The 21,414-nt window shown below is 40.4% G+C and overlaps 5 protein-coding genes across 6 annotated transcripts; all 5 read left to right on the top strand.

Annotated features, from left to right (window-relative positions):
- Nucleotides 1-1,299: 1,299 nt before the first annotated feature.
- LOC103449096 (histone H2AX) lies at nt 1,300-2,371 on the top strand. The gene is made up of 2 exons (XM_008388378.4): nt 1,300-1,599; nt 2,059-2,371. The coding sequence occupies exons 1-2, from the start codon at nt 1,405-1,407 to the stop codon at nt 2,278-2,280; spliced, it is 417 nt and encodes a 138-aa protein (XP_008386600.1). The 5' UTR covers nt 1,300-1,404; the 3' UTR covers nt 2,281-2,371.
- Nucleotides 2,372-3,286: 915 nt separating this feature from the next.
- On the top strand, nt 3,287-6,959 carry LOC103449097 (uncharacterized). Of its 2 annotated transcripts, none has more exons than XM_008388379.4 (11): nt 3,287-3,510; nt 3,586-3,794; nt 3,873-3,961; nt 4,056-4,112; nt 4,353-4,461; nt 4,555-4,656; nt 4,752-4,816; nt 4,941-5,044; nt 5,147-5,211; nt 5,885-5,939; nt 6,350-6,959. In XM_008388379.4, exons 1-11 carry the CDS (start codon nt 3,453-3,455, stop codon nt 6,508-6,510), a joined length of 1,074 nt encoding a protein of 357 aa, XP_008386601.3. In that variant the 5' UTR covers nt 3,287-3,452; the 3' UTR covers nt 6,511-6,959. The 2 variants fall into 2 exon arrangements, with proteins under 2 accessions (XP_008386601.3, XP_070664675.1); XM_070808574.1 differs by having other exon boundaries at nt 3,311-3,510; nt 4,603-4,656.
- A 346-nt stretch (nt 6,960-7,305) lies between these two features.
- LOC103413390 (serine/threonine-protein phosphatase BSL1) lies at nt 7,306-13,601 on the top strand. Its single transcript, XM_029089231.2, has 21 exons — nt 7,306-7,932; nt 8,028-8,088; nt 8,203-8,281; nt 8,473-8,552; nt 8,663-8,757; nt 8,876-8,975; nt 9,057-9,126; nt 9,255-9,356; nt 9,619-9,700; nt 9,800-9,970; nt 10,090-10,276; nt 10,369-10,570; nt 10,651-10,818; nt 10,939-11,177; nt 11,429-11,513; nt 11,604-11,702; nt 11,790-11,989; nt 12,074-12,149; nt 12,664-12,799; nt 12,870-13,009; nt 13,111-13,601. The coding sequence occupies exons 1-21, from the start codon at nt 7,728-7,730 to the stop codon at nt 13,192-13,194; spliced, it is 2,661 nt and encodes an 886-aa protein (XP_028945064.2). The 5' UTR covers nt 7,306-7,727; the 3' UTR covers nt 13,195-13,601.
- An 868-nt stretch (nt 13,602-14,469) lies between these two features.
- On the top strand, nt 14,470-18,240 carry LOC103449100 (pentatricopeptide repeat-containing protein At2g22410, mitochondrial-like). The gene is made up of 2 exons (XM_008388382.4): nt 14,470-16,397; nt 16,814-18,240. Exons 1-2 carry the CDS (start codon nt 14,546-14,548, stop codon nt 16,837-16,839), a joined length of 1,878 nt encoding a protein of 625 aa, XP_008386604.4. The 5' UTR covers nt 14,470-14,545; the 3' UTR covers nt 16,840-18,240.
- A 950-nt stretch (nt 18,241-19,190) lies between these two features.
- On the top strand, nt 19,191-21,060 carry LOC103413389 (protein SLOW WALKER 1-like). Its single transcript, XM_008351853.4, has one exon. The coding sequence runs from the start codon at nt 19,266-19,268 to the stop codon at nt 20,913-20,915; it is 1,650 nt and encodes a 549-aa protein (XP_008350075.3). The 5' UTR covers nt 19,191-19,265; the 3' UTR covers nt 20,916-21,060.
- The last annotated feature ends 354 nt before the right edge of the window (nt 21,061-21,414 follow it).

Consider the following 21,414-nt stretch of genomic DNA (forward strand, 5'->3'; position numbering starts at 1 on the left):
ATAGTACCATTATTGACTTTTTATTGTAAAAATGTGGTTTTTTGTTAAAGTGAACAATATCGAGAACTTTTCGTTAAAGTCCCTTTATTTCTATCCTGGTTGATGATGTTATAACTTTATTTAGAACGATTTTGATCCTCGACTTCCTCCATGTTCCCTCACCAGAATGCCTGCTAGTTGTTTCCTCTAATATTGGGAATTCAAGTGTCTCTCTAGTTTAATCGGACTTGTTACCGTAGTTGGGTTTTAAAGAGTTGGAGACGATGCAAGCGTGCAAATGATGCATGTGTTGGACACGGGATTAGCAATCCTTTATTTTTTGGGGGTTTTACTAAGACCACCAAATGAAGCATTTAGTCAACACAAGTTCGATTTAGGGCTGGTTTGGTATTGATGTGCTTTAAAAAAAAAACTGTTTCTGCTGTGTTGTGAGAATAAGCAGCTACGAAATAAATTAGTAGAGTGTTTGGTAAACGTTTTTGTAAAAGTACTTTTGGAAAAAAAGGCAGCATTATAATGTTTGGTAAAATTTTATGTAAAACAGCTGTAACTGTGTGAAATGATCAAAAAAGATATAATACTAGATGTGCCATTAATTTAATTTTCTTAACAAATAAAGGTGAATTACTAAATATACTTTATTTTTAAAAGAAAAATATTTATAAACTTTATTTTAAACATATAATCCAACATTTATGCTGCTTCATGTTTTTAATTTTTTTTTTCAAAACTCATTTTTACTGATTCATGTTTTCAAATTTTTTCACCCAAAATTGTGAAAATAAGCAGTTTTTAAGTGTTTACCAAACACCTTCTTTTTTTATACCAATTTTTTTATAAAACCACCTCAGTACCAAACCTATACTTAGTCTCATTAAAGTCACTTTTTGCTCGCACCAAACACAAAGTTGTAATCCTAACTAAGCTAGTCCAGTCCAATAAAACTTATTGCGAGCAAACAAACATGCACTTTTTTTTTTTTAAATTTTAAAAAGACTCATGCAATAAAGTTAGTACTGGCAAACAAACGCGCCCTTAAAAAAAAAAAAAAATACTCATGCAAGAAAATGTGCTGTCAGCAAAATTCACTGGGTTAGCAAAAGTGACCAAAGCTCACCGTTTTGGAGGAACAGTTTTGAAACTTTGAGCCATCGACGCACCTTCCGGGCTTCCCTCGTCCTAAAATTTTTCCCTCTTTTTCCAATTCCCCGCCAAAAATCAAATTTCCACGCTGGCGATCCGCGCCAAACCTCATCAGCCAATCAAAACACAGTACTCGCTCTTATATAAACCCGCTCCCTTCCCCAAACCCTTCAAGCCCCCCACCGCAATCGCACCGTCGCTTTTCCTCTCGAATTTTCGCGGCTAGGGTTGCGGATTCTGATCTGAATTTCAAAATTCGATATGAGTTCTCCGACCTCCAAAGGCGGCAGAGGCAAGCCCAAGGCCTCCAAATCCGTCTCCCGATCTTCCAAGGCCGGCCTCCAGTTTCCCGTCGGTCGTATCGCGCGGTTCCTCAAGGCCGGCAAGTACGCCGAGCGTGTCGGCGCTGGCGCCCCCGTCTACCTCTCCGCCGTCCTCGAGTATCTCGCTGCTGAGGTTTGTGCTCTAATCCGCTTCATTTCCTTTGTTCATTTCTCTTATCATTTTCCGATTCCGGGTGCTGTTTGGCTTCCGAGAAAATGCTGAATCGAGTAATGTTTGTAATGCGATTTTTTATACATTGAATCGTTCTCGTTGAAAATGGCTTTTGACTGGACTCGATTTTCATAACTTTGAAAATTTCAACAATTTATTGCTGCGCTTTGTGTTATTTATCTGATTTTAGATTCTTGGTGCTGTTTGGCTACTGAGAAAAATCTGGAATTAAATTCGGCTTCTGATTTCAGTTACATTTTGAATTGTTTTCATTGTGAATGGCTTTTGATTGGACTTGATTTTGAAAATTTCAACAATTTACTGCTAAGCTTATGTTCATTTTCTGCTTCAAGTTGCTGTTTGGCTTCTAAGAAAATGCCAGAATTGCACTGAAACGATTTGGTTCGATTGGATTTACAGGTGCTTGAGCTTGCTGGAAATGCAGCCAGAGACAACAAGAAGAACCGAATTGTCCCGAGGCACATTCAGCTGGCTGTGCGGAACGACGAGGAGCTGAGCAAGCTTTTGGGGGCTGTCACGATCGCAAACGGCGGTGTTATGCCCAACATCCATCAGAATCTGCTGCCGAAGAAGGTTGGCAAAGGGAAAGGCGAAATTGGATCCGCCTCACAAGAATTTTAGGGTTGTATTGTTGTAATCTGGAATTTTATGGGTTGTAAAATTTTGGGAAATTTCAGGCTTAATACAGATTTATTATTAGTCTTGTTTGGTACCTGGAAAAGTTTGCAACTTTTTGTGTTCAAGAGTGGATTACATTGCATTTTGGTGCGGGTTTGATTTTAAAGATTAGTTTTTTTTTTTAACAATTTAATTTTTTTTAACAATTTAATTTGCAAGCGCTATTGGTTGTCTGAAAAAAGTGTTTTATTGGTGCAATTGATTTGTGTAAAATGAAAAAGGATTTAGATGTCAGAAAACAAAATAGTAAAAGGAAATGATTATAATTGTATTCTAAAAAGAGATTTGTTATTATTATTTTAAAATTTTTATTTTACATTTTTTATAAGTGTATTTTTTAATTATAAAAGATTTAAAGTGTAAATAATAAATTTTGTTTATTTTTTATTTAGGGCAATAGCTTCTAAGGTTTATATAATAATTCTAGAAAGTTGGTTTTTTGGTTTGGCAAATGTTTCTAAACGATTGGGAGTGTTTTTAAGGAAAAATATTTTTAGATTTTAAAAGTATTTAAAGTTTTTTTTTGTATGAAGCATTGGAGTTTTTTTCCATGATTAATTTACATTTTTATTAAGAATTAATTTTAAAAAAATTTCAATTTTTTTAATTGTTTAAAAACACTTGCTAAACGAGTGCATATTAACGTGGGTGGAGATGCTAATTTGTATAATATGCAGTAGTGTAAAAATAAAAGCTCTATCTTTTTAGAATAGCATTGTTCACATATTTAGTTTTACTTTATGTGCATAATTTTTTACTATTAATTTTTTTTAATTTGACAAAGAAAAATTGAGAGGAGCAGATGAAAAATTAAAGGGAATTTTAATAAAATACTTTTGATATTGTTTATTTTTAACAAAAAATTATATTTATACTTTTTCATGGTATTATACATTATATTTTTAAAAATAACTTTTCATTAAAATAGAAATTTTTCTCTAACTTTCCTAATTAAAAATGGGTGTAAGGATAACATTGCCGACGTTTTATCAGTCCAACCCCTGAAATCCCGACAAAAACAATAGAACCGCCGAAATCCGTCACTTCCATTTTCTCGTTCCCCGCCGTCCCTCTCGCAATTCACAAACTCCGAGAGAGCTTCTCCGGCGGAAGCAATGGCGGTGCCGCTCGTTAACCTCGCACCGAATCTAACAGTCTCAAAGCTCTGCTTGGGTTCGTCACTCTCCCTTCTCCATTTCCAATACTGTCCCTCGCATTCGCACTGAGAATCCGACTCATTCTTCGCAGGGACGATGACTTTCGGCGAGCAAAACTCGTTGCCCGAGTCATTTCGGCTCCTCGGCGGAGCTCTCGAGGCCGGAATCAACTTCTTCGACTCGGCAGAAATGTACCCGGTGGTTCAGCGAGCAGAGACTCAGGGTAGGAGCGAGGAGTACCTCGGCCGTTGGATTAGAGAGAGCAAAATCCCTCGGGACAGCGTCGTTTTGACCACCAAGGTACTTGATAAAGCTCTGGTTCTAACAATTCACGCCAATGGTGTTATTATGTTAGATTTCTTTTGGTTTTTGATGCAGGTTACGGGACCGTCTGGGCAGATGACTTGGATTCGAGATGGCCCCAAGTGTTTGGATGCCAGGAATATCGCCGATGCCATTGACGGCAGGTTTGATCAAGCATATAGTTCATAATTTTAGTTCTGCTTAAGCACTTTGTGTTATGGCTTGCTTAGTGATGGGATATGTAATGATTAAATGCAGTTTAAGGAGATTGCAGACGGATTACATTGATCTTTATCAGATTCATTGGCCCGATCGGTTTGTGTGTAGACTTTTTTTTGTTCAGTTGTTTGTGAAATTAGTGGAAAATTCAAGTTAATTTTAATTCTGGATATCCCATTGCTAGATATTGTTCAAAGTTTATTTCTTGCCCCCAACTGTATACGTGTACTTCACAAAGAAGTTTGCTTGACTTCACTGCGGTTTGGATAAACTTGTGCTTCAATGTGCACCGAGCGTTTAGTAAAACTTTCAGCTGATTGATGATTGTTTTTGTAGCTATGTTCCCATGTTTGGAGAAACTGAATATGATCCAACCCGACAGTTTTGTTCGATTCCTATAGAGGAACAGCTGGATGCTCTTGGGAGAGCCGTTGATTCGGGTAAGGTTAGTTTCATACTGTTGGTGTTTTTCTCCTCTTTATAGCAATGTTTTGAGAACAAGGTGATGGCATAGTGATTGAAAGGTTCTGTTTTATAGATCAGATATGTTGGTCTTAGTAATGAAACACCGTACGGTGTCATGAAGTTTGTTCAGGTGGCTGAAAGGAGCACTTACCGTCCAAAGATTGTGTCTCTGCAGGTTGTCTATTTGATAGAAATCATACTCTCACTCAAATGGTTACTGTATTTCTCCATCGGTTTTTGGACTAATTCAACTTATTGTTTATTTGATAGAACGCATACAGCTTGCTCTGCCGAACTTTTGATTCTGGATTGGCTGAATGCTGTCATCATGAGAGGTATTCAAGTGTTAGATTTCAGTAAAAACTAAACTATTTATCATGCATGAAACTATAGGGAAAATTTGTTTGAATTTGACCTGCGCTTGCCCATTTCTTGATAAAGTTCAATTCAATATTTTAGGATCAGTTTACTAGCTTATAGCCCCCTTGCAATGGGTATACTCTCTGGGAAGTATTTTTCGCCTGATGGGGGTCCACCAGATGCTCGGTTGAATGTTTTTAGAGGTCAGTTTTAAAACTTTCCCTCTAATATTTTAGAACGTAGGTGTTTTCTGCACTCTCAAGTGGTGATCTTGTATCAACAAAACTGTTATGTTTCTTCGCCAGGGAAATATTCGGAAGGGGAATCCAGATACAACCTGTCTAATCACATCATAAGAGCAGCAGCCCTGGTACATATGTTCTTCTTTTAACAATTTAACTTTAATAGGTTACTGAAGATTTCTGAGTCCAGGGTTTCAAAGAAATTTTAAGAAAGTTAAAGAAAACACATTTTTAAACTCGTATAAATCTCGCTCCCACCGGCCGGCTGATGGAAATAGACTGACTACCGGAGATATTCGTGTTACTTCGTCTGCACTGGTTTGTGCATGAATGCGTGAATTATACCGAGTACTCAGTAAATTATAGACCACTTCAAATCTTCGTTTTCGAGAAGGATAATCAACTCCGCAAATATCGATCGAAACTTGAACCCTTGTATAGGTATGCAATTTAAGAAAGCACAACAATTGAAATGGGTAGTCCGTATTGGTATCAGACCTATTCCCATGTTCTGATCTTTCCATTTTTTTTACCCATTTCTTGGGTAAAGTCTCCCAACTATATTTAAAAATGAATTGGTTATCCATAATGATTAAAATTCACGCTACAAATATTGTAATTGTACCTTTTTACTGAATTTTATTTCAATCTCAAATTTATGTCTTACTTTGCATGCCCAGCTGTTTCTTTTTGGCGATATGGTACTTTTGTTTAGTGTATCATACGTAGATGGTGGGTGTTTCTGCATATATGCCATAGCAGTTGATGAATACCTGCAGTTCTGTTCTTTTATGTTCACAGGAATACATTAAGATTGCAGAAAAGTACAGTCTTCATCCAGTATCTCTCGCAATAGGTTCGCTCTCTCTCTCTCTCTCTCTCTCTCTCTCTCTCTCTCTCATGGTTTCTCCTTGTACTTGTCCATGTAGAACTGTTGTTTTGAGTTCAGAGAATTGATGTTGCTAACTACAACGTCTGTAATTATAAATGAAGAAGTATTACTTCTAGATAAGTTCCGAATCTACTCGTTCCTCTTCCCTTTTTCTTGACCTGGTTGCTTAAACCATACAGCCAATATACTGATTGCAGAATGATTGCTGGCTCTCAATTGTTGGATTAAAACCGTAGTTCTTTTAATTGCTTGAGCTAACACATCCTTTGTAGATTTGACATATACAATGTGGTTGTCCTTAAACTATGTTCATATCGCAGTTGTTTACAGTCATCGACCTTGTACTCAGTATCTACGTTCTTTGCATTTGGCAGCCTTTGTTTTGAGTCGCTCCCTCGTTGCAAGTGTTGTTTTTGGAGCAACCAAGTCATGGCAACTTCAAGAGGTTGTAGATGGATGCAAGGTCGAGCTCACACCAGAAGTAATCGCGGAAATTAACAAGGTTCATGAGAGGTTTCCGAATCCATGCCCCTGATCACAATTCATTCTATTAAATTTCTTCCTTGTCGGGAATATAATCGTCTTGTTTCTGGTATATATCATATCATCTGTCGGATTAGTTGAACTGATGTTTAATGATGACATTGGTCTAGAAAAGTTCAGAGTTTGTTTCCCGCAGAGCACCTTGTAACTTACGGAAGTGCGCTTCTTCTCTCTTACCGAAAAGTAGGCCACTTGTACATTCTTCCTGCCTAGTGTCCGAAAATTTTGCCGGTCTGAGTGACCTGACCGTTGGCGTCGACTGACGGGCATTGACGGAGGTGAAAAATGTTGTGTTGTGCATCGTTAGGTTCTGAGTTAACACCGTTTGACTTTGTGCGCCAAATTCACTTGCTACTTCTTTTTCCATTTTTGAACTTCTTTATGCATTTATCTCAACTTTTTAATAGTCTTCAAGGAGAAAGAGCACTTTACACGTAGTAATACTTTTCTTCTTCTTTCTAATGACGATGTTTATGTCATTCATTCATAAGTGTCGAACATTAGACTTTTCATTTACAAGTGACAGAGAAATATCAGTAGACTGTCATACTACTGAAAGTTATCGTATAGTACTCAATTACACCTATAAAAGTGTAGATATTCTTTAAATTCGACTCATCGGAGCACCCACCACACCCCATGGTCTCAACACCTTTGCGCATGGTGCCCTTTATACGAGCGTCAGACACTACACTTTCTCATAGTCGTAGAAAATATCAACATAATACGTGCATTGATTATACAACGAAACTAGATATTTCTATTGTATAAGCTACTGGTCCTAAGTGAGCTAAATTTTTTTTTTTAACATGACTTTTTAACTCGACACGAAAGGTACGAAAATAACAAATTTAAGAGTTGGGCCATAGCTGAGTCTCGTGTTTTGACATTCTCTCTTACGAAAATATGAAGCCGTTGACCATACTACGTAGCGTCGTCATACTCTACCGACCTCCACGATTATTCAATTAAATTCCAACAAAATATATATTTAAAAGAATTTAAAAAAAGAAAAAATAAAATTAAAGTGTCCGGAGCCGAGGGCCGGGCCCCAGAAGCACCACAATCACAGCCAACAGCGATCAAAGCTTCATCATCGTCCCCGCGCAGAAAGTAGAGAGAGAGAGAGAGAATCAGCAGATCAAATCAGACGGCTCTGCTAGTTGCTGGTGGTGGTGGTGGTGCTCCTGCTTCCGGGTTTGGGTTTTGATGGGTTCGAAGCCATGGCTGTTCCCGGCTCCGACCTATCGTACTCTCGAGACCTTTTGGGATTGCGACGACGACGCCCCTGGTCCGCGCTGCAGTCACACCCTCACCGCCGTCGCCGCCACCAAGACCCACGGCCCCCGTCTCATCCTTTTCGGCGGTGCCACCGCCATTGAAGGCGGTGCCGCGTCCTCCGCCCCTGGCATCAGTTACCATTTCTCTCCCTCCTCGATGTTTGCTTCACTATTTCAATTCGAATCTGGATTTTGGTTTTGTTTGGAATTTGATTGATTGTGAATGTAGGGTTAGCTGGGGTGACCAATTCGGTGCATTCCTATGATATTCTCACCAGGAAATGGACTAGGTATTTTCTAATTGCTTTATTAATTTTTGGTTTTCGTATTTCAAAAAACTTGTTGGAATTGAAATGGAGTCTTACTGATCGTTTTCTGCTTTCGGGGTTGTTCCAATTTTGTAGAATGAGGCCTGCAGGTGAGCCACCCTCTCCGAGGGCAGCTCACGCAGCAGCTGCGGTGGGCACTATGGTTGTATTTCAGGTGAATTGAGTTATATATTTCGAAGAATGATTCGAAATTTAGAGGCTTTTGTATTTACTGGGTTTTAGAGATGGATTATAAGTTTAGAGGTTCTCTTTTACTGGGTTTCTGATAGTTTCAAAGTTCATGAATTAACTTCTTACTGGGTTGAATGAGTGTTAAACTTGATATGTGTGAATTTCTATGCTTAGGGCGGTATAGGTCCTGCTGGGCATTCCACAGATGATCTCTACGTGCTGGACTTAGCCAACGATAAATTTAAATGGCACAGGTGAGTATAACTGACCTTAACTGAGCTTGTTCTACTTCAGAGTTTATTGATTAATGCTCAAAATTGCAGTACAAAACATTTGTACTTTTGTTTTTGTTGTCTGTCCGTAGAGTGGTTGTACAAGGGCAAGGACCCGGGCCTCGCTACGGCCATGTAATGGACTTAGTTGCTCAAAGATATCTTGTTACCGTCAGCGGAAACGATGGTGTGTGTATTCACTAAACCCTACGCGTTTGCTATCCATACGCTTCACTGTTGTCAAATGCAGGGCCTTTTTTGAAGCATTTGATGTTTACTGTCTTTATTTAATATTTTTTTTATAGGAAAAAGAATTCATTCGGACGCTTGGGCTCTGGATACTGCTCAGAAACCTTATGCATGGGCTAGGCTGAACCCAGAAGGGGATAGACCGTCTGCTAGAATGTGAGTAATATTCATATGTCGATAAGTGAAAAGTTGTGAAAGTTCTGGTGGATTTTGTTTTGAGCCAAGATTATTTTGCAGGTATGCAACAGCCAGTTCTCGCTCAGATGGTATGTTTTTGCTTTGTGGTGGAAGAGATATTTCTGGAACGGTATGTGGAATCTGAGTCTACCTCTCTATCATTCTTGTATTTTGCCTTTATCAATTTATACTGGAGGTCTTTTGAGCTAAACGGGTTATCTGATTTTGTTTGATTTGCTCATATCTATGCTCCCACAGCCACTAGCAGACGCTTATGGACTGCTTATGCATAGGAATGGTCAGTGGGAGTGGACCCTTGCACCTGGTGTATCCCCTTCACCAAGATATCAACATGCGGCGGTAAGTGCTAATATATAAACTAGGAATGCAAAGTTACCCATTTGTATGTTGTATTTTTTCCTTTTTTTTTTTTTTTTTTTGAAGTGAAGCACATGGTTTACTGAACATATATTTGGCAGTAGAAACCATACTTATCATATAGTGTTTGTTGTACTATTTCATTTTTCATTTCCCACTCAACTAGCTGACTATCTCTGAGTTATCTTTACCCTTTTGAGCTCAAACCTTATTTTAGCATCCAATTGACATATTCTGTCATCAGGTTTTTGTTGGTGCAAGATTACATGTCACAGGAGGTGCTCTTAGGGGAGGTCGTGGTATAGAAGGTGAAGCTGCTATTGCAGGTAATGTTTTGGTTGCGAAATTTGTCACCATGATTCTGTAAGCTCATTAAGTTTTCTTAATACCTTTTGTTTCTATGTTCCTTTCTCCTTATTTGATAGTATTGGACACTGCTGCTGGAGTTTGGTTGGACAGAAATGGGCTTGTGACTTCCTCACGGACAGGAAAGGGACAGAATGACCATGATCCTTCTTTGGAGCTCATGCGTCGTTCTCGCCATGCAGCTGCATCTATTGGTGTTCGTATATATATTTATGGTGGTCTTAAAGGAGGTAAAGACTTTAGAACCTAAATGAAAATATGACTAATGTAATTGAATAATGGATGCAGCCTTCCTCTGCTTATGTGGTTCAATCATGTTTTAATATCTTTTGTTTATCTTCTTGTACAGACACCCTCCTAGATGATTTCCTGGTTGCAGAAAATTCATCAGTTCAGTCTGAAGGTAATTCGCCTGTTTTAACGTCTGAGAGATCCCCAACCGTATCCAGTCCCAGAATGTTTCATGCTAACACAAGGACTTTTGGGACATCATCGTCTGATGGTGAACCTGAGAGTCCCTCGTCAACTGGCTTGAGGTATTATTCCATATCCTCTTTTCCCTCTCTACCAAGTACTTTGACTGAGCTACGTGCTCATAATTTGTGCCAAACATCATTATTTTTGGCAGCATGGACAAAAATTCAATGGAGAAACTCCGGGAGGCTTCTGCTGCCGAAGCTGAGGCAGCTAGTGCTGTTTGGCAAGCTGTGCAATCAACATCTGCTACTCCTTCTGAAGAAACATCCGTTTCAGATGATAACTCACAAGTTGCAGAAACATTGTCTGATGGTAGTGACACCGAGGCAGATGTTCGTCTTCATCACAGAGCTGTATGTCTTTTGCATCAAAACCTAATGGAGGGAAATTTTCATCTTTAAGTGGCATAAATTATAAATTGCTGTTGTTGTAGGTTGTTGTTGCCAAAGAGGCTGTAGGCAACTTGGGTGGGATGGTAAGACAGTTGTCTTTGGATCAATTTGAAAATGAGAGCAGACGAACGATTCCAATGAACAATGACGTATCACATCCCAACAAAAAGTACACCAGGCAGAAGTCTCCACAAGGGCTACATAAGAAGGCAAGCATCAGTTAACATTTGATCTTTTTTCTCTCTTCTTACACACTATTTCTGGAAGGAATTTTTGTTATTGTTAATTGACAGTTTTTTTTTTTTTTTTGGTTATCTATTACCTTGCAGGTTATATCTACATTGTTGAGACCTCGAAACTGGAAACCCCCTGTCAATAGGAAGTTTTTTCTGGATTCTTATGAAGTGGGAGAACTTTGTTATGCTGCTGAACAGATATTTATGCACGAGCAAACAGTTCTTCAGCTGAAAGCCCCAGTAAAAGTATTTGGTGATCTTCATGGACAGTTTGGTGATTTAATGCGCTTATTTGATGAATATGGATTTCCATCTGCTGCTGGAGACATAACGTAAGATGACTATTTTTGCACATTCCATATCTTTCTATATACTTGTAGAAAGAATTTGTTTTACACCAGAACTTTGACTCAGATATTTACTGGTGAAGTAAAGTCAAATATGAAGAATTTACTCCAATTCTTCATTTAATAAATTTTTAAAATGTTGAGTTTTTTCAGAAGCTTTTTGGCTGATGACACCCATAGAAACTATGAATCTAGGAATAAATCAGACTTTTCAGCTAGTCTAATTATTGTTACAGGTATATCGACTACTTGTTTTTGGGGGATTATGTCGATCGAGGACAGCACAGCTTGGAGACCATAACTTTGCTCCTTGCACTGAAGGCAAGTTCTTCTTTTAAGTAATCTACTTTATATTTTTTTTTTGTAATCCCCACTTTTATATTTGACCATATGCCCTGATTGTTTTTGCAGATCGAGTATCCCGACAATGTTCACTTAATACGTGGAAACCATGAAGCTGCTGATATCAATGCACTCTTTGGTTTTCGTATTGAATGCATTGAGAGAATGGTACGGGTTTTAATTATGCAGACATGATGCAGTCTTTTCTCTGGATTTCAGAATAATAAAAGTTAATAGTAACTTGTGTGCATGTAGGGCGAGAATGATGGAATCTGGGCATGGACTCGGTTCAATCAACTTTTCAACTATCTCCCACTTGCTGCTCTGATTGAAAAGAAAATTATCTGTATGCATGGAGGCATTGGGAGATCTATCAATTCTGTAGAACAGATAGAGAAGCTTGAAAGACCCATTACAATGGATGCTGGCTCTATAATTTTAATGGATCTTTTGTGGTACACTCTTGCTCAGTTCATCTGTTCGTTTGCTGTTAATATAATTGCTTGTGTTTGTGAGCCTATTGACTTATATGTACACAGGTCCGATCCCACAGAAAACGACAGTGTAGAGGGCTTGAGACCAAATGCCAGAGGGCCTGGTCTTGTCACCTTTGGGGTACGTCGCAGTTTTGGGTTATTATTCTCAATTTCTACTCGAGCATTACTCTTCATATGACTTTGTTTTCCTCTTTCTGGCATTGATAGTGCACTGAAGTATCTGTTAGGGTTTAGGTGGGGGCCACCTTATGATGTTAAATTTAAACAATTTGACAATTCACATATAATAGCAAAGATATAGCTGTTTGTGATTTATTGAAAACACCCAACTGTAGTCCAAGCGACAGAATAGGCAACCGATTGAAACTGCATTCTTTAACACCAAACAAACTGTACATTTGATGATCTGAGAGCAGGTTTGTTTTACCTTATAATCATCATTACAGTAGTTTGACATTACATCAATATCGATTTTCTTTTGGCAATACCGACGGTCCGACTGTGTTAACTCCTCTACAATCTTGTTTTTTCCGACAACCCTTTTGTACGGCCACTCCTTTCATGTGCATAGTTTCAAGTCTTAAGATATACATACTTGTACCGCCATACTAATATATTCTTGCTACTTGCAGCCTGATCGTGTCGCAGAATTTTGTAAGAGAAACAAATTACAACTCATTGTAAGAGCTCATGAATGTGTCATGGATGGATTTGAAAGATTTGCCCAGGGACAGTTGATCACTCTTTTTTCTGCAACCAACTATTGCGGTACGCAAAATCTTTGTAAGTTTCTTTCCATGTTGCGGTGCTCGCAGTCTCATATGGCCTTTTCTTGCAGGGACGGCAAACAATGCTGGTGCTATACTGGTCGTTGGCAGAGGTTTGGTTGTGGTTCCAAAATTAATCCATCCTTTGCCGCCTCCTCTTCAGTCACCGGAGACATCTCCCGAACGGGTCATAGACGACACATGGATGCAGGTAAGCACATCTATAACGTTGTTTAATATGTATATGCCTTCAATGGATTATCATTTCCCCTGCTGCCTCTCTCATACTCTCGTATCCCTTCTGTTGAGCAGGAGCTCAACATTCAAAGACCACCAACGCCTACTCGTGGTCGACCACAGCCTGATCTTGATCGAAACTCACTTGCATATATATAGCTCACAGATTTCAGTATTTCCCAACCGGTGATTGTGACAATCCACATTTCTCCCCAGGCCCGATCCTTTCCCAGTTCCCACATTATGGATTGCCTCGCTCAACACAGCGCGCCATCGCGTTCTCATTTGGATGTTATCGTTGCAGAAGTTGAAGCCTCGTCTAGTGTACACAATCTTAGAATGCTCGAGATTTAGACGTTTAGGGACCAAATTCTTCGTTTCTCATTCATCGATTTTGTAATATATGTACAACAAGAAGACTTTTTGAAGCTAAATAGAGAGAACTTATATGGAAGGGAAATTGGTTAAATTTTGTTTCACTGTGATTTATGTAACATAGACAACAACTTACGTTTGATTATTTCATTAGTGTTTCTTCTCTTTTGGGGAGTGGTGTTTCAGAACAACCTCATACATTTGTAATTGTACATTTGTTCTCTTGATACAAGCGATATTGGGAGTAGGACAATCGAACGCCAGACCTCCGTGCATCGACAAATGTGATTAACCGCTTGAGCTACAAATTTTTGGCATCTCAAGAAATTAAAATCATTCACATCTCATTGCAAATCCAATCTTCTAAATTGCGGGAATTCGATTCTACTTTTGGTAAAATTCAAGCGTTCACTCGTTTAAACAAAATGTGCGGCGGGGAACTCACTTTAAATTGAATAGCACAATAATGTGACTACCTCGTTTGTCTACCTAATAAATTAAGGAACTGTAACGAAAAGTTTCCGGTACTATTCATTTTAACGAAAAACCATATTTTTACACTAAAAAGTCAATCTTAGTATTATACACTTTACCCTTTATTTCGTTCTTATAGTTAAGAATCAAAGTTTTCAAATCATTTTCATTAGTTTTCCTATAAATTAAAGGACAGTGCTCGGCTACTCAAGGATGAGTAGAAACTCTTACTCAAAACTCTTCGTGTTCGAATGATAGAGTTTTTTCTTATAATCAAAACCGTTCATTTTATAAATCACCCTGTAAAGATGACATTTACGTAAAAATGAACTAAACCTAAGGTCATTTAGTCAATCTATTGTAGCAAATACATAGATGGTTTGTAATGCTTTTACCACTTCTGTTCATCTGTTTTTATACAATTCAATGACTAACGACCTTAATTTTAATTGATTTTTTTGCAGAAGCGATCTTTATAGTGTATTAATAACATGAGCGGTTTTGATCATACGAAGTTCTATAAATCGACAACAAACAATTTTGAGTAGGAATTCAAATTCATTCTTTGGGTCGTGAAGTATTATTCTAAATTAGAAACAAACTAAAATGATTGAATTGGATCCTTTTTAACTTTACATTTGAGCTCATAATTTGCCATGTTATGAAGTCCCGCTTCCACTCTCTGCTTTCTTCTCACTGGCTCCAAATTCTGAGACAATTCTCGTCAGCCTCCGCCCTTAAACCCACATGGAACTCCAAAACCAACGTAATAATCACTAACCCAACTCTGCAGATCATGGAATCCTGCACCACCATACTCCAGCTGAAGCAAATTCAAGCTCAAATGACTACCACCGGCCTCATCACGCACACCTTTCCGGTCAGCAGGGTGTTAGCCTTCTGCGCTCTCGCCGACGGAGGCGACATTCGATACGCGCGTGTTCTTTTCACCCAGATTGGAAAACCCAATACGTATATGTGGAACACGATGATCAGAGGCTACTCAAAGGCTCAAATTCCAGAAATTGGTTTTTCGTTTTTCGGTCGAATGGTTCGTGAAGGTGTGGAGATGGACGGCCGAAGTTTTGTTTTTGCGCTCAGGGCGTGCGGGCAGTTTGGGAGAGTTTTGGAGGGGGATTCGATTCATTGCGTGATTTGGAAGATGGGTTTTGATTCTGATTTGCTGGTACGAAATGGTTTGCTGCATTATTATGCCGAGGGTGGGTTTCTAAGTCTTGCACGCAAAGTGTTTGATGAAAGTTCTACGAGGGATGTTGTTACTTGGACCGCGATGATTGATGGGTATGCAGGAAGTAATTGTTCTGATGAGGCTATGGAATTGTTCGGCTCGATGTTGTTGAGTAATGTCGAGCCGAATGAGGTTACTATGATTGCAGTGTTTTCGGCGTGTTCCGAAAAGGGAGATATTGGTATGGGAAAGAGTGTTCATCAATACATACAAAAGAAGAGTGTGAATTGTAGCCTAAATTTGCTCAATGCTTTGTTGGATATGTATGTGAAATGCGGATGTTTGCTTGCGGCTCAAGAGACTTTTGACAACATGAAAGTCAGGGATGTATTTTCATGGACTAGCATGGTTAATGGATATGCAAAATGTGGGGACTTGGACTCTGCAAGAAAGTTTTTCGATGACATGCCCGAAAGAAATGTAGTATCTTGGAATGCGATGATTGCTGGTTATACACAGAATAACCGACCAAATGACGCGTTGAAATTGTTTTATGGCATGGTGGAGTCAGGTATGGTTCCAACAGAGGACAGTTTAGTGTGTGCTCTATCTGCTTGTGGTCAATTGGGTTGCCTGTATTTGGGTCAGTGGATTCACAACTACTATATCGATCAAAAGCGTATTCTACGCAGTGTGATTCTGGGGAATGCATTGATGGACATGTATGCCAAGTGTGGGGGTATAAATTTGGCCGCACAACTCTTCAACGAAATGCCAGAGAGAAATGTGGTTTCATGGAACACCATGATTGCCGCATATGCCGGCCATGCGAAGCAAGCGCTTACTCTGTTCGACCAAATGAAAAGTACGGGACTGAAACCAGATTCTATCACATTTGTGGCGGTCTTGTCTGCTTGCAGTCATGGTGGATTAGTTTCTGAAGGCAAAGACCATTTTGAAAGCATGGCTAGGGATCATGGGATCGAGCCGAAAAAGGAACATTATGCTTGTATGATAGATTTACTAGGAAGAGTTGGATTGCTCGAAGAAGCTTACGAGTTGATAAACAAAATGCCAATGGAGCCAACAGAGTCTGCTTGGGGTGCACTTCTTAATGCATGTAAAATTCATGGGAATGTTGAGATGGCTAAGCTTTCTGCTGAGAGACTCTTAGAATTGGATCCCGAAGACAGTGGTATTTATGTATTGCTTGCAAATTTATGCGCTAATACGAAAAGGTGGGACGATGTACAGATAGTTAGGAGCATGATGAAAGAGAGGGGTGTGAAGAAGAATCCGGGGCGAAGCTTGATAGAGGTAGAGGGTGAGTTTCATGAGTTTTTGGCTGCTGATAAATCACACGCTCACTCAGAAGAGATTTATAAAGTACTAAATGAAATATATTCGTTCTCCAAATTAGTGTTACCTGCAAAGCATTTTGATGAACATATATCCATATGGAGATGAGTTTCTTTATTTATTTCGGCATTCTGAACAAATTAAAACGCCTGTTTCTCATAAGGGCTTTTGCTAGAAGTGATTTTATTACACGTTGAAATTTTTATTAAAAGCTCGAGTGGGCAGGGGTACTAGCCTTACGTGCTTGTGCCGAAAGCACTGCAATGATGGTAACATAATTTTGCTCAGGATTGCTTAAGTTCAGCTTGATCGACTAGAGGCCTAAGGGATTGCACATTATCATATCGTACTGTGCTTAATCTGAACGTTGGATAATTGCAGATGAAAAGGATGCCCCCTCCCTGTAAAGCGCAGGCGTCCGGGTAAGGGACTCTTTGGTGAGCAGAGTTCGAGTGAAGAAGAAGATTTAGTAAGCACATCGGACCATGAAAATGCTCAAGATGAAGAAAACAAGCAAGACAATGAGGATGACAATGAACGAATAGAAGAAGAGAAATATTCGGCGTACAGAATTCTCACACGAAAACACATAAAGGAGTCTTTCAATCCTCGAGTTGGTCAGGTTGAACTTTATCCCATTCAGCATGGGGACAAAGAATCTGGCCCTTGGCCTTGCAATCCTTGAACCCTTCCAAGTACTATGCAGTAAAAAGGTTAACTAAGGACTTGGAATCTCTTTCAACGGAATCCTTGAGCTTCGACACCAGAGAAGAATTCAACTCTTTGGGTTTCTCCGCTTCATCTTGGAGCTTCTTGAGCACTGACGAATTCCTGATGACGGGTGGTAGATAAGGCAGAGCTAACTTGAGACAATTTATCCACTTGGAGCTTCTTGGACACATGCTTATCAACGCCATCAAACTCCTCCAGCGCAGCGTTCTCCAAGATGTCAGGATGAACCAAAGTCGCTCTTCCTAGTCTTACTTCCAATGTCATGGCTAGACTGAAGGACAGAGGAAATAGGTTGGTCAGTGGAAGGTTGAGCTGGTTGAGGAGACGATGCTCGTTAAATTCAACCACAAGAGATAAAATTTAGAGTGAAAAAAAGAAAAAGAAAGGATGAAGAGAGTGCTTACATTGCTGTGCAATTGGAAAGTATGGATAGCACCAAACCGAAGCCAGCTTGTTGCCGTCCATTTGAAACAAGAACGGTTCGACTCCATGCTGATACTGAGGTTGAAGAAGGACATCCCCAAGCCCCTCAATAGGGTCCGGGAGCCATTCCCGCCGCCCAATATCAAAGATGTAGATGGACTTTGGCTGGAGGGGGGCCAGCCTTCTGGGATGATGAGCTGCAAAGGAAAACAAGTAGGAGCAGGGTTCATAGATCAGGACCACACCAGGAGACAATTCACTAGACTTGCCACCAGGGGCGGATGAGGGGCAGGGAACGTCCAGGGATAACTTGAGTGCTGGCCCTTTGAATTTCGGTGAATGTCCATGGATGACTTGAGTGCTGCCTCTTTAAAGGTTGGAGTTGCCCTTCATATATGCCATTCAATTGCTTGATAAAATCCCTTAGAGAGGTGTTGCCCCTTTACAGTCCAGTCCTAATATTATTTACCTCTGACTTGTTTGTTGGTTGTGATTACAATTGTAGGTAGAAAAAAAGAACCAAGTAAAAAATTATCCAAAAATGCAAAGTAAATGAAATGGTGATCTCAAAGAATAACAAAGCATTATCATTCTTGGACAAACATATTAATGAGATGCAATGATATCAAACAATGTTAGTGTGTTCAAGATAAGTGTGTTTCTTTGTTAAACATTCATATGGGAGCAGCTTAGGAACATGTTAGTTACCCATGCAAACGAGGCATTAACAGGTGTGCAGTATGCATTTCCAAATGATTTCAGGCCTACTAAGACTCAATAAAATGACGATATGCATGTTATTTCTATTTAAAAAAATGCCAATTGTGGGCTAAGCATAAAAACCTTGTTTTTTTTTTTTTTTTTGTAGAAGTCCATGAAATTTCAAACGAAAACCTTGTTTTTTTTTTGTTTATGGAAACGCCTTGATTAGGTTCCCATGAGTCCTCGGTGTTCTGATTGAACAATGTTCCAACGTCTCTATACTTTTTCTGTAAAAATTTGTAAAGAAATCAGAAAGTACAAATTTGATGTGTCACTAAAATTATGTGAAGCTAACAAAGCTCACTATGTTCAATGTGATCCATTCAAAGGAACCTGTGAGAGTTTTCTTTTTGATATCTCACCCAACTCTTGAGATCGGCCACTAAGTTAGAGAACAATAAGTAATGTTCCTGTTGAGAATGAATTTCATATCGGAGGGACCTTACATTGGTTATAAGTAATTAAACAACTCTTTATGGTGGAACTCCAACTTTCTTCTTAGTATCGAAGCTGGTCGTTCCATGTGTAAGCCTAACGACCTCACGTACTCCACATCATCTGACTTATATTGTCCTAAGCCTCACATAGTGTGCTAGTTATAATAATTTGGTTCAAATATTTTCTGATAAAAATCAAACCTAAGACCTCTCACTTACAAATGAAGAAAAATATCAATAGACCGTAGCAGAAATATCACTAGACAGTATACTAATTGGGTTGGATTTTAAGTGTTTTTTAATTATTTAAGGGCACAATTGTTAGGGATAAAAACAAAACAAATGGGCCCAAATAAAATTTCTCAAAAAGAGTTATATAAGACGGCGTCGTTTCGCCATCTCCCCCATCAAAGCCAAAACCCTAACACCAGCAAAACCCTGACCCCAAGAGCGCTCGGGCACCAATTCGATCTCCATCAATGGCGGAACCACAAATCTCCAAGACCTTCCCTGTGAAACCCAAGCACAAGCCTAAGCCCCGAAGTCCCAAACAATCCCCCGAATCCAAATACTGGTCCTCCTTCAAAACCAAGCAAATCCCTGACCTCATCTCCGCCATCACCTCCCTCACCTTCTCCCCCAACGCCCCACACTCTTTCGCCGCCGCCCACTCCGCCTCCCTCATTCTCTACAACCCCCTAAACCAATTCTCCCCCACCGCCACCATCTCCGCCTTCCGCGACGTCGTTTCTTCAGCCTCATTCCGCTGCGATGGCCTCCTCGTCGCCGCCGCCGACCTCTCTGGCCTCGTCCAGGTCTTCGATGTCAAAACCCGAAACCCGCTTCGGAAACTTAAATCCCACACGCGCCCAGCTCGGTTCGTCAAATACCCAGCTTCTGACAAGCTCCATTTGGTCTCCGGCGGCGACGATGCCATTGTCAAGTACTGGGACGTCGCCGGCGAGACTCCGATTTCCGACTTGCTCGGCCACAAGGACTACGTGCGGTGCGGGGATTGCTCGCCGGTCAGTTCGGATATGTTTGTTACTGGGTCTTATGATCACACGGTGAAGCTTTGGGATGTGAGGGTTAGAGATTCGGGGTCGGTGATGGAGGTGAATCACGGAAAGCCGGTGGAGGACGTGATTTTCTTGCCATCCGGTGGGTTAATTGCGACGGCTGGCGGCGATTCCGTGAAGATATGGGATTTGATGGCAGGTGGGAAAATGGTGTATTCAATGGAGAGCCACAATAAGACTGTGACTTCGATTTGCGTCGCGAAAATCGGAAAGGACAGCGGGGAGGAGGCGCAGCAATACAGGATTTTGAGTGTGGCATTGGATGGTTACATGAAGGTGTTTGATTATTCAAAGATGAAGGTCACTCACTCAATGCGGTTCCCTGCGCCGCTAATGTCGGTAGGGTTTTCGCCCGATTGTATGACGAGGGTGATTGGAACTTCGAACGGGATGATCTATGCCGGGAGGAGGAAGTACAAGGAAGGCGCAGGGGGCGGTTCTGATGAGGAGCTAGATAGGCCGCTTTCGAAGTATGAGAAGAGGGAGAAAAGGTTGAAGGCCTTAGGGGATGCTGGGGGTTTGGGACCTGTGATGGAGGAACCGCAGATTCGGGTTTTAAGGCCTTCGAATTTTCGGTATTTCCATAGAGGGCAAGGGGAGAAGCCGTCCGAGCGGGACTATGTGGTAATGAGGCCAAAGAAAGTGAAATTGGCCGAGCATGACAAGCTATTGAAGAAGTTTAGGCACAAGGATGCTCTGGTGTCTGTCTTGCGCGGCAAGAATCCGGAGAATGCCGTGGCGGTGATGGAGGAATTGGTGGCGAGGAATAAACTGCTGAAATGCGTGTTGAATTTGGATTCGGAGGAGCTGGAATTGCTGCTCAAGTTCTTGCAGAAGCACTTGACCGTGCCAAGTTACTCGGGGTTGTTGATGGGGTTGACAAAGAAGGTTCTTGAGATGAGGACTGAGGACATTAAAGCTTCCGAAGCGTTGAAGGGCCATATTCGAAACCTTAAACGGTCTGTTGAGGAGGAAATTCGGATACAACAGTCGTTGCAGGAGATGCAGGGTATAATTTCTCCTCTGTTGAGAATTACTGGAAGAAGATGAAAACTTCGGTGGTTAGGTTTTTCCGATGCGTTTGCTTAATAGTTGCCTGAGGTCACTTGTCATGGCAAAAGACAATATCTCCAATTTTGTTACTTTGTAATCTATTTCTATGTTTTAAGCAATCTCAGATTTTCCTGATAGAAAACGTTTGGCTCATGTTAAGTATTCCGATCCTTTCGTCACCATCGCGGCCTCAACCTCCTCCGTCACCATCGCGGCCTCAGCCTCCTTCGTCTCCATCGCGCCCTCAGCCGCCTTCGACTCCCTCGCGCTTTAGTACTTCATCCACACCTACAACACCGTCATCCACTTCGTTTTGGTGTTTCTCTGAGTTTTGTTGATCATTTGTGCAGTGGAATTAGGAAGCCAACTTCCCAACAAGAAAAGATCTAACGGGTTCGAGCACAAACCAAACCGAATAGAACCGATCAGAAACCGAACCAAACTAAATTGTTAATTCGGTTTGGTTTTCGGGTTTGGCGTGCAGCGAATTGAACCA

Source organism: Malus domestica, chromosome 11 (assembly GCF_042453785.1).
Source record: "Malus domestica chromosome 11, GDT2T_hap1".
NCBI lineage: Eukaryota > Viridiplantae > Streptophyta > Magnoliopsida > Rosales > Rosaceae > Malus > Malus domestica.

Coding starts and splice junctions, on each gene's coding strand:
- LOC103449096 (XM_008388378.4), top strand. CDS start 1,405: ATGAGTTCTCCGACCTCCAAAGGCGGCAGAGGCAAGCCCAAGGCCTCC. Junction 1,600..2,058: donor TCGAGTATCTCGCTGCTGAG/GTTTGTGCTCTA, acceptor TTGGATTTACAG/GTGCTTGAGCTTGCTGGAAA.
- LOC103449097 (XM_008388379.4), top strand. CDS start 3,453: ATGGCGGTGCCGCTCGTTAACCTCGCACCGAATCTAACAGTCTCAAAG. Junction 3,962..4,055: donor GCCGATGCCATTGACGGCAG/GTTTGATCAAGC, acceptor GATTAAATGCAG/TTTAAGGAGATTGCAGACGG. Junction 4,657..4,751: donor CAAAGATTGTGTCTCTGCAG/GTTGTCTATTTG, acceptor TTTATTTGATAG/AACGCATACAGCTTGCTCTG.
- LOC103413390 (XM_029089231.2), top strand. CDS start 7,728: ATGGGTTCGAAGCCATGGCTGTTCCCGGCTCCGACCTATCGTACTCTC. Junction 8,976..9,056: donor GATAGACCGTCTGCTAGAAT/GTGAGTAATATT, acceptor ATTATTTTGCAG/GTATGCAACAGCCAGTTCTC. Junction 11,990..12,073: donor ATTTTAATGGATCTTTTGTG/GTACACTCTTGC, acceptor ATATGTACACAG/GTCCGATCCCACAGAAAACG.
- LOC103449100 (XM_008388382.4), top strand. CDS start 14,546: ATGAAGTCCCGCTTCCACTCTCTGCTTTCTTCTCACTGGCTCCAAATT. Junction 16,398..16,813: donor AAGCTTGATAGAGGTAGAGG/GTGAGTTTCATG, acceptor GGATAATTGCAG/ATGAAAAGGATGCCCCCTCC.
- LOC103413389 (XM_008351853.4), top strand. CDS start 19,266: ATGGCGGAACCACAAATCTCCAAGACCTTCCCTGTGAAACCCAAGCAC.